This window comes from Camelina sativa, chromosome 1, assembly GCF_000633955.1.
Source record: "Camelina sativa cultivar DH55 chromosome 1, Cs, whole genome shotgun sequence".
NCBI classification, from domain to species: Eukaryota; Viridiplantae; Streptophyta; class Magnoliopsida; order Brassicales; family Brassicaceae; genus Camelina; species Camelina sativa.
The window spans coordinates 443464-454403 of NC_025685.1; the positions used below are offsets into that span (position 1 = coordinate 443464).

The following is a 10940-nucleotide window of genomic DNA, read 5'->3' on the forward strand; positions in this document are numbered from 1 at the left end:
AAAAGAGAAGAGGAAGAATCTACTTTACGCTGAAGATGAAATGAAAGACGGATTGTTAAAAGCTATAATAAATCTTCTGGTTTTTCAAAGGGGGTTTCAAATGTCACCTCTGCATTTTTTGTTTGTTTACTATCACCTGAACCACCATCTCTGAACGGCACTGACCGGTGTATTCAAGAATGGAGCGTAACGTTGGATAATCGGATTCACCGTCCTCCCTATTCTGCTCCACGTGCTCTGGTGGTAACCCGCTGTTACCGGTGCTTGATACATCAGCTTCAATAGCTGCCACCAAATAACAAATACTCAGTTCATGACAACAACTCCCACTATCCAATTAACAATCCTGAATTTTACCTATATCTTCTTTTATTCAGGGAGAATATGAACTTGGCAGATTCTCATGAAGATTTTTAACATAAGAAACAAAACACAATCTCATTACTAACCCAATGATCTTAGCCAACGTAACATTTTCAGAGACGAAGGATCCATCAACAAAGCAACACTAAAGGTTTTTCAATGAAAATGGTTGTTCCTATGTGTGTGTTCACTTGATAAAATTAAACAAATAAAACAGGGCTTCTACTAGGAGATGTCGAGCCATCACAAAGAACTGATGACTACAACCAAACGAAGATGCTTACCTGCCAGTACATAAACGTCTGTATGATATTGCGTTGCCATCTGCAGTAAGTAAAATGACAATTTTGTTCAGATAAGTGAAATCAGCTAATGAAAAGCTAGGAACTTAGTGCAAATAAACTATAATCACTTCTAACAGGTTCAAAGAGCTTACGAGAGCAGAGAGATAATCAGAAGGAAGCCAATGGCTATCTCAGCCTGCGATGACAGGATATTGAGAGTAGTAGTGTTTGACTCCACCCACACACAAGGGTCTTCCAAGTACTTTCTGATAACCATTACAGAACAAGACACATAGAACGACATAAGCATCAGTACGAATCCACACATGGAGTCAACTACGACATTCATCAAACCTGCTACTCAGCTGGATGCAACTACCTGTATATAGTGGACCGAGCGAAGTTACGCCTCAAGAACTTGGCTACTTGTTCAAGCGCCCGGCACAAGATGGGAATCAAAGCAACTGCAACAACAGATTGATAAGGAGACTAGTCATAAGAATGTATGTGAGTTAAAGAAATTCACAAACGAGTTTTCAATCAATTCTTACACTTGAGACAGAGATGTGAAGTGACGAATGTAAGGCAGTAGATGAAATAGATGAAATCCTTTGCTGCCACAATTGATTGTAAATAAACTTGCAGCCCTTGCATATTCCATGCCCTTGGCCTCTACAGATAACAATATTCGAATTCATATGTAACAAAATGTCGCATTACATGATCACTAGAGAGAAAAACGGGAGATCACATGGCTTACCCCGTATAAGGAGTATAAGGAGTATAGAGATGAGCACGCAGTTCCCATGAAAGATAGACGATAAGCCCTAGTTGAGAGGTTCTTTGGTACTAGAGGTAGCACTGCCAGCACAGCTATAACAAAAACCTGCAAAAGAAGTAATGGATTTTGAGACACGAAACAGGAGATAGTTACATGAAGCATGCCAGACAAAAAGTATTAGTCTCCCTTAGTTCATATCAGAGTACACAACAAACGTTCAGCAAGACAAGAGAACATAAGGACGAAGACAATACACCATAAACCATCTCATTACTGTCCAAGTTGAGAAGTGAACAACAGGTAACAACAGCAATCCCAAGTAACACTCACACCCCTAATAAAGAGCTAGATCTGTTTTTTAGAATTATGCAATAAGACCAAGAAACTTAAACTGGAAACATTGTCTTACCCAAGCATTGACTGAAAACTGAATCGTCTGCTGATCACAGCGCAGTGAACTTGGGTTTGCACCTGCCGTAGCAGATGGCCCAGAGGCTCGAGGAACCGATCCTGAGGCACACAATTAAGTCAGTTTTTGTTAGTAAGAGGAAAGGTCATCTCATCTCATATAGAATAAATTTGAGGTTCAAGAATATCAGAGAAAGTAAGTTCACCTGAGTTACGTGAACGAACTTGTTCATTTGCATTAGAAGACGGCGTTGAAGATGCAGATGTAGCAGATGGTCTAGCAGATTGTGAAGACGAAGATGAAGTCGACATAGGCTCCACAACAAGATCAGGATCCTATGGCAGTGTAAGCACCCATATTTAGCAACAAATCCAGACCAATACGTTTAAAAGGAAACTTCATAGGGAAAAGCAAAGATGAACAGCACAAACTAAACAAAGACGCAAACGAAAATGAAATCAACAGAGTAACACAGTTTTCAATGGAAAACCCTACCCTCTGCTTAATATAACCTAATCAAGGGGAGATTCGAACCCAATGACTACGCAAATTTTAGTAGAAAGAAGATCAAAACTCCCCAATCGTTAAAAAATCAAGCAACTGCAACAAACACACTTGTAAAACCTAAGATTCAAAGTTCTCAACCAAATCAGTCAGCACAAACTCAAAGTCGAAACTCAAAAGCAACGAAGGATAGATAAGCATAACTTGAAGAGGGAAGAGAGTATGTATGATGTAGCGTTGGTAGAATTTGCGCTTGAAATGGTCGACGACTTCGGGACGAGAAGCCATGTGAGGAGGGATGAGGATATTGGACCAGTAATCAGCCCATCGACCGTCGCTTTCGTAGTCGAATGCTGCCGCCGCAATTTTCTTCAACCGCAGAGGATCTTCGCCGCCTTCCGCCATGGATGAGATCGCCGGAGAGAGAGAGATTTCGGATTCGGATTCGACTTTGTATGGGTTTTTTGCTTCTTTGGTCCACTTTTCTTGTTTACTTACTAGTAGTACTAGTACCTTGTTGAATCTCCCCAGAGCGACGACGTTTTGGCGCAGCAGTTATTTGTGGACTTTATACGTTTAGGACTTTAGTTTGGGCTTTACAGCCCAAAAGGCCGAAATCTTTCTATAAATATTTTTTTCGACAAATATGATTTTATTTATTAAAGATAATGACTTTAATTATGGTTTTTATTTTTGACATGGATCTTTAAAGATTTTATCGATGAAAAGAAGAATTTTTTTACTATTTTAGATTTAGGTTATAATTTTTAGTTGTAGAAATTAGTATTTATGGTTTTGGGTTTAGTTTGAACGTTGACTTCTAGTTTTAGTTTTGTGATGTTTGAAAAGAAAAAAAACTCCATATTTTAGTAGTAATTTTTAAAAATGTAGAATGTCCATCGTATAAGTTAAGTACTCCGATCCAACCTAGAGAGTTTAATTAAATAAACAAACAAACCCATTTATGCGTAAACTTAGTTATGATATTAGACATATATATATGTCTTAGCATGGAGTATAAAACAACATCACCAATATCAATAATACAAACTATTAATTAGAAAGATGTCGTCTTCCCTTCGGCTAAGAAACGCAAACACTCCGGCTCCGGAGCTCGACGAGTTTTCCGATCAGCCATCGTCAGAAACACGGATGCTCAAAAGACAGATGTCAGTGTCTCAGCGAGCTATGTCAAACACGCTGACGTCAGCAGCAAATCTCTCAAACCTACTCCCAACGGGAACACTCCTCGCGTTTCAACTCCTAACGCCGGTTTTCACTTCAAACGGCGTTTGCGACCACGCAACGCGCTCCCTAACCGCCGTTCTCCTCTACCTCTTAGCCGCGTCTTGCTTCGTCAGCTCCTTCACCGATAGCGTCAAAGCCCACGACGGAACTACCTACTTCGGTTTCGTGACGTTCAAAGGCATGTGGGTCGTTGACTATCCTGACCCGTCCGGTTTTGGTTTACCCGATTTATCCAAGTACCGGATGCGTGTCGTTGATTGGATCCACGCCACGTTGTCGGTTTTAGTGTTTGGAGCGGTTGCGTTGAGAGATAAGTATGTAACGGACTGCTTTTGTCCGTCCCCGGAGGCAGAGACGAAACATGTCCTGGACATTGTTCCGGTGGGTGTTGGGGTTATGTGTAGCTTATTGTTTATGGTTTTTCCAACAAGACGTCACGGCATTGGGTATCTTGTTACCGGAAATGTTGATCGCCGGTGATTTACATAAACAAACAATAAACGGTAGCGTTTCATGGTGGGTTGATTATCTTCGTTTGTTTTATTGTTTGTTTGTTTGTTTGTAATTGATACGTTATGAATACTATTCTTTTAATTAATGTGAAGTAATAAATATTTTCTAGCTGTTGAAAATTAAATAAGCAAAAGGTCTCATATATGTTACAAAATATTATAAATGTATATTATCGATATCGTTTTCGATCGTCATATATAATGCACGATGTTAGGAGAAATTTTAAATATATATCATAAAAACCATTATATTACCGTTGTGTCAAATACGTCTTAATAAATTAGTTTCCTAGTTCATACGTGAATTCTAAATAATTGCATGGACCTCTTGATGTAAACACACATGAATTTGAATATATACGTTTGACTTGTTACGTGAAAACGTTGGCTGACTTCTAGAATGAGAATACTACATTTCCACCTTTATAACTTTTGTTATAACTTTACGTAAGTCGTAACCAAACAGACATATAACTTTTGTTGAGAAAATTTAGATTCTTTCTATTTTAATCTCGTTAAATATCTGTTTTCAACATATCTAGTAAAAAATCGTTCCATGAATCAATTGGACCTGGTAGACACCAATGTACACAATCATTATATAATACAACTTTATCTTCCGGTTTATGTCCAAATCTGCTCGGATGTCCATCTGGTCTTAACAGCATCACTTGTGTTACATCTAGTAATCTCAAATTTAATCCTTCGTTTATGTTTTTGTCTCTTTTCGCAATGCGAAATTCATCGAGTTGAATGTTGTGTGTCTCTAGATTCATACCTTCTAACTCTGTCTCATTGCTCCTAAACTCAAAGAAACCCAAATATACGTTTCTGTTAGGAGGTGACGAATGAAAAACTCACAGTAAACCACTAAATTCCTAATTCTCAATGTAGAAGAAATAATTTTTAAAAATGTTGGATGAACAATGTACCTATAGGGTCGCGTTTTCAAGCAATTTCCACCTTTATCCCATTCTCCATCTTCGAAATGTGAAGGTGCAAATGTCCTTAGAAACACTTCTCCTTTAAAATTCTCTAATCCAAGAATGGTCTTAAATGTTGTTCTCAATGCTCTTCTATACGCAAAATGTGCCCCGACATTTCTAACGCCGGGAATGTAACAATACAAGCATCCTATCCGTTTTTGTTTGTCGAAAAGGAAGAGTGGTCGGAAAAACCACTGTCCAGAGGAGATGATGATGTAATCGAACTCAACGATTTGGGAAGCCCAAGAAGGGTCAGGTTCGTCGAGGTAGAGATTGTAAAATGAATTAGGACCTGCCGGGCCAGTTTCGGTTTCTTCGGAGCGAACCAAATGGGTTGTCCAAAATGTGGCAATCGTGAAGTTGTAGGTTTTGTATCTCCATCTTTGGAAATTAAAGTCTTGTTGTCGTGAGTCATCCTCGGGATCTTCCACCTGAAGTTAATATTTTAATTAAGGTGACTTTAATTTGAAAGTATGTAAATAAACTAACATAATTTGCATCGAGTTATTAAATTTGGTAATTGTACGTTTACTCATGTTCAAAATATTGCACCGGTGTTGATGACCATGCGAAACTTTAAAAATCTTAGATCACAAATTAATAAAAAACAACACGCTAATATTTTTAATAACAAAGCTGCCGAATTTGCGTTTTTAAGCTAACGTGCGGTTAGAAGTTAGACTCTATATATAGCATTACGTTTGTATCGAATAAATATGTTTTGAATGTTAATTTAGCACAATAAGATGACTCATAACCCTATTTATTTTTTAAAACTTTATTAATCAAGTTAAGCGACAAAATGAAGTTATATTTATTTTAATTAGAATAAGCATATATATGAGAGAAAGGTACCTACCCGAGAGAGTAGGCAGATCAAAGACTGAACGTGGTTTCTGCTAACGGAGTCACCAACAAACGCCAAGTTTTTTCCTCTAACTACCTCGAGAAACTCGTAAGGATCAAACAAAGGGAGATCACACTCTTTTGGTTTCCATCTCCATTTCATGAAACCTAAATCAGGTCTTCCATACTTCATGCAGTTTTGGTGTTCGTGTATCGCCCTGCATGTCGTGTTTGTGTAGTACGGTGCTTCAGGGTTTGGGATCCACTCGCCCGAGAATATATCGCATTTCCCTTTTCTCTTTTTCCGGCGGTGCTCTTTCTTAGGAGTTTCTTGATACGATGAGATGGAATGATTGATATGCAAAGATGATGATGGCTTGGGGTGATCAATATTATACGTGTCGTCATAATCATTATCAACGATGATGGTTCTGATGATGACGATGTGTTATGATGATCTGAAGATGATGTGTTATGATGATCTGATGATGATGAATAATAGAGAGGATAACCAAAAAGGAGATAAAGGAGTACTGGAGCAATTGCAAGTAGAATAAGAGGCAAAATTACTAGTCCTATTCGTACCTTTGTCGTGTGAAGTTCCATCTCGTTATTCCGAGAAGAACCATTTTAAAAAAGAAATGAATAATAAGAAATATTTTTAGAAATTTTCTATTTTTATTTCTAATGGATGAGAGAGATGCTAGGAATAATTTATACTCTTGGATTAGCATCAAACAAGGTTAACTAATGGGTACTTACTAAAATATGTAATGTAGCCACAATGTTTAAGTGCTACTGTAAACAAGTTATTGTACACTACACATTTTTTATGAGTTCAAGTAATAATACTCAACGTGAACGGTTTGATCCACGTTAAGAAAAAGAGGTTATTCACTTATTTGCCTTTATTTCACGTATAATTTATTGTCAAATTGGTCTGTTTGTAAACTATTTCCGGAAAAGGAATTAAAGCAATATAGACATACATTGTAAACAGAGATCAGAACACATGAAAGAAACGTACATTTCCAAAAATTTCAGATACAAAATAACCTTCGTTTGGTTTAGCTGAGACTTTGATAACCTAACGGTCCTTGTAAACCGTCTTGATCTGGTCCGTTCCTTCTAGCCAAAGATGGCATCCATGGGAACAGCTTGCTCAGCTCATTTCCTAATGTCCTTGACCTCACTTCCTTATCATTTATCCCATATTTCGCCCTCTCTATCGCTTCCATTATATCTTCCCGTGCCACCGCTTCCCCGCCTGATGAAACAATCAAGAAAATGCTAATGCAGGTTAAACCAAAAGATCAGATATTCAAACCCGGGAAGCAACCAGATGTGGATATTTATTTAAATCAGAAAGGGCTGATAAGATCACTTAAATGTCTAACCTCTACGAGCAGCAAGCAATGCAGCTTCATTGACAATATTGGCCAGATCAGCACCTACGAATCCGGGAGTTAGAGAAGCAACTAAATCACATATGAGAAACGCATCTTCTTCTAGAGGGACGTCTCTCAGATGCACAGCCAAGATTTTCCTACGGCCTTCTTGGTCTGGTTCTGCAACCACAACTTTTCTAGAGAACCTTCCGGGCCGACAAAGAGCTGGGTCTAACGCTTCCGGTCTGTTCGTTGCTGCAATTACAATGACTCTTGTGTCTGACTCGAATCCATCCATCTCAGTAAGCAACTAGAAAAGAAATATATCAGCAAAGGCAACTACCAGACAAGAAGGTTTCTAAAGGTCGCTTCTTTACCTGGTTTAGTGTCTGGTCACGTTCATCGTTGAAACTCCTACCACGTTTTCCTCCAACCGCATCAAGCTCATCAATAAATATTATGGAAGGTGAGTTTTTCCTGGCTGCATTAAAAAGATCTCTGATCCGTGCTGCGCCTCTTCCAACAAACAATTCAACGAACTCACTAGCAGAAACAGAGAAAAATGGAACTCCTGCCTCTCCAGCAACAGCCCGAGCCAACAAGGTCTTACCGGTCCCTGGTGGACCGACCAAAAGCACACCTCTAGGTAATCTTGCTCCGAGTTTTTTGTAGTTTATACTTCCTTGAAGACATGACACTATCTACAAAAAAAAAAAAGACACCAGAAGCCATCAAGATTGTACAAAAACTCAAATCTAAAAACATAGAAATTACAAAACATTTTTTTACCTCCACGAGCTCGTCTTTAGCAGAATCAACACCCTCAACATCATCGAAACCAACCGTGGGATTTTTAGACCGGCGTTTTTTCGCAGGGCTGTTAGATGCTGAGAGTTGCCGATAAAGAAGCCACATAAGAGGTGTTAAAGGAATCCACAGAGATATTATTGTTATCAAAGTAGTTCTCATTGACATCAATGCAGATTGAGGAGCTGAACTATAAGTAATCCCTTTATCCCTCATTAAACTAAGAAGAAACTTCTCATCATGATCGACTTTTCTTGTCACATACTTCCACACAGGAGATAAAGCTCGAACCTTTCGAGCCGTAACCTCTCTCGTAACAGCTTCCGTCACAGTATCCCCTGTGCCGGCATCATCAGTTTGGATTGCAGATTCTTCTAAAGTTTCAGACTTGTGAACATCTTCTTTAACAGCCTCAACATTCTCATTAGTGTTGTAATAGATTCGACGAGATCCTTCTTCAAGCAAAACCTTTGAAACAGAACCACCTCGAAGATTCGTAACGAAATCAGAGTAAGGGACAGTAGATGGAGACGGAACAGCGGTTAACCTCAAGAACAAATAACACAGTCCAAAGATCACAGCCACACCAGTAGATAAGATCACTCTTTTGAGATTCTTTTTCAAAAAGAATCGAAGATCCTCCATTGATGCTCTGAAATCGACCCTCCCAAGTCTCATGCTCACTAATCGTAACCTAGGTCGAAGCCTAAGAGAAAATCTTCTTTTCTTCCTTTTGCTTCTACCATCTTCCGTATCTCCGTAATCACTACCGCTCATAAGTCGCTTAATCTCACTATTACAAGTAAACCCATTTCGAGAATCGCCGCCATGAAACCTAACCCCTAGTCTAGATTCACCAAACCCACCAAGTCTCCTGTAACTAATAGACGATTGGTTCGTCGTCGCTCTAGCGACACAAACATTAAGCTCCCTACTCCTCGAAGACACCTTTCCAATAGAATTACCTCCTTTGAATAGAAAACGATTGCTACAAAGAACATTGAAAGTAGCCATGGACGATCTTTCCTAGAATCCGAATCATGCGTTGTTCATATTTATTTGGCCAATAAAAGCAAATAGAAACCGTAAGAATTTTACATAAGAAGGGAAGACGAACAGGTCATGCTCGTGAAAAGATGGGAAAAGCTTTCGTCTTCAAGCTGATGATGATGATGATGATGGTTCAATTGAAAGGATAAGAAGAGTTTGCAAAAAGCTCTCAAATCCTCTTAAACAATTTTGACTCTCTGACAGAACTGATTTTTTTTTTTTGGTTTTGATCTTACGCTTTTGTCTTGCTGATAAAAAAAAAAATGACTGGCCAGTGACCCATTAAAATCGAGTCATGGGCCTTTAGCTATTGGGTTGTGTTCCATTTTGGGCTGATTAATGAATATAATAATGTTAATAAGAATATCTATTCCACAATTTTTTTAGGGAAAACGTCCTATTTCTCCCTCGGAACTATCATATCGTATTAGATCCACACCGAACTTTGACCTCGTTCTATAGCTCCTTCGAACTTAAGTCGTCCACCTATTTCTACCCGAATCCATAGTTCTATTGCTATTTTCTCTTCGGATTAAAACTTCTCATCTAATTCTCCATAAATTTGGTTTATACGGTTTATAATTGGTTTAATATTTGCTTAACTAACTAATAAATCCTATTAACCGGATTAAATCTTATTTCAACCCGATTTTAAAATTAAACCCATCAAACCGGATGAAGAAAGCTGAAAATTTAACCACAAAAAAATAAAGCTTAAAAACAATTGAGAAACCTTTGCATAAAACTCATTAATCTCTCGTCAGCCAAGGTAGACTAATCCTTTGGATTTTGAATTGAGGATTTCGATTATGTGGGTTATTAGATAGAAGAAGACTGGGGAAAAACTTTTGGGTCTTGTGGCAAATTGGCAATGATGTGATTTTAGCATAAAGTTTGCTGTTTTGAGAAGAAGATGGGATCTGGGCGGAGCAAATCATGTTGTGGCTCGTCTGTGGTGAGAGGAGATGATGATATCGATGTGGCTTAATCTCCTCTGTCGTCTTCTAGTGGTGGTGAAGCGGAGAAGATCAAAGAGTCTTTGTGTGGTCTTCACTCTTCTTGTCTTCACGACAATGACGATGATAATAATGATGACCAGGTCTGGGTTTTTTTTTAATGTAGTTTCGATTGTTTTATGGAATTAGGTCAAAATCATGAGTCTTGATTTCTTTAGGTGTGTAATGGATGGATAAGGAATGGTCATGGAAGTGATTCACGGCGTAGAATGGAATCAAGGAATCAAAGAGATGATTCAAATTGCTATGAAAATTGACCGATGAACAAAAATCTTAAAATTTGCCCAGAAAAAAAAAATCTGAAAACGAAAGACGTGGGTAACATCGACGACACTAGATTGGTTCATCCTTATCGACAGATTATCAAATCTCAATTGAAATGATTTTTGGTTAATTGCAATGATTTTCCAATGTACTTTTGTAATTTTGAAATCAAAATTCACAAAATAGTAATTTTTTTTTAGTTTCAAAAACCGGGTGAAGAAAAATATGTTAGACATATTGTTTACGGGTCGGGTCAAATTTTTAATGTTGTCTGGTTTGAAAAATTGGTTACATACCAGATTTGTGTCGGTTTGTTAGTAAACCGTTTAAACCAAAAAAATTGGAGAAATAGCAATAGAATTACGAATTCGGGTAGAAATAGGTGGACGACTTAAGCTCGAAGGAGCTATAGAACAAGGTCAAAGTTCGGTGTGGATTTAATACGATATGATAGTTCCGAGGGGGAAATAGGACGTTTTCCC

General features: G+C 38.2%; 3 protein-coding genes and 1 pseudogene across 5 annotated transcripts; 1 reads left to right on the top strand and 3 right to left on the bottom strand.

Annotated features, from left to right (window-relative positions):
* Positions 37-2815, bottom strand: LOC109124816. 3 transcript variants are annotated; one of them, XM_010490242.2, is made up of 9 exons: positions 2570-2815; positions 2043-2172; positions 1838-1938; positions 1408-1533; positions 1199-1319; positions 1027-1111; positions 800-913; positions 648-687; positions 37-285 (listed from the first exon to the last, which is right to left on the bottom strand). In XM_010490242.2, exons 1-9 carry the CDS (start codon positions 2744-2746, stop codon positions 133-135), a joined length of 1047 nt encoding a protein of 348 aa, XP_010488544.1. In that variant the 5' UTR covers positions 2747-2815; the 3' UTR covers positions 37-132. The 3 variants fall into 3 exon arrangements, with proteins under 3 accessions (XP_010488544.1, XP_010487836.1, XP_019099408.1); XM_010489534.2 differs by having other exon boundaries at positions 2546-2815; XM_019243863.1 differs by having other exon boundaries at positions 2333-2713.
* LOC104703038 lies at positions 3399-4095 on the top strand. Its single transcript, XM_010418969.2, has one exon. It carries the CDS (start codon positions 3407-3409, stop codon positions 4067-4069), a length of 663 nt encoding a protein of 220 aa, XP_010417271.1. The 5' UTR covers positions 3399-3406; the 3' UTR covers positions 4070-4095.
* On the bottom strand, positions 4617-6539 carry LOC104766967 (annotated as a pseudogene).
* LOC104767843 (probable inactive ATP-dependent zinc metalloprotease FTSHI 3, chloroplastic) lies at positions 6875-9396 on the bottom strand. The gene is made up of 4 exons (XM_010492029.1): positions 8111-9396; positions 7699-8022; positions 7331-7631; positions 6875-7200 (listed from the first exon to the last, which is right to left on the bottom strand). Exons 1-4 carry the CDS (start codon positions 9140-9142, stop codon positions 7001-7003), a joined length of 1857 nt encoding a protein of 618 aa, XP_010490331.1. The 5' UTR covers positions 9143-9396; the 3' UTR covers positions 6875-7000.

Coding starts and splice junctions, on each gene's coding strand:
- LOC109124816 (XM_010489534.2), bottom strand. CDS start 2,746: ATGGCGGAAGGCGGCGAAGATCCTCTGCGGTTGAAGAAAATTGCGGCG. Junction 1,112..1,198: donor TTCACATCTCTGTCTCAAGT/GTAAGAATTGAT, acceptor CTGTTGTTGCAG/TTGCTTTGATTCCCATCTTG. Junction 688..799: donor CTGATTATCTCTCTGCTCTC/GTAAGCTCTTTG, acceptor TACTTACTGCAG/ATGGCAACGCAATATCATAC.
- LOC104703038 (XM_010418969.2), top strand. CDS start 3,407: ATGTCGTCTTCCCTTCGGCTAAGAAACGCAAACACTCCGGCTCCGGAG.
- LOC104767843 (XM_010492029.1), bottom strand. CDS start 9,142: ATGGCTACTTTCAATGTTCTTTGTAGCAATCGTTTTCTATTCAAAGGA. Junction 8,023..8,110: donor CTAAAGACGAGCTCGTGGAG/GTAAAAAAATGT, acceptor TTTTTTTTGTAG/ATAGTGTCATGTCTTCAAGG. Junction 7,201..7,330: donor ATTGCTTGCTGCTCGTAGAG/GTTAGACATTTA, acceptor TTGTTTCATCAG/GCGGGGAAGCGGTGGCACGG.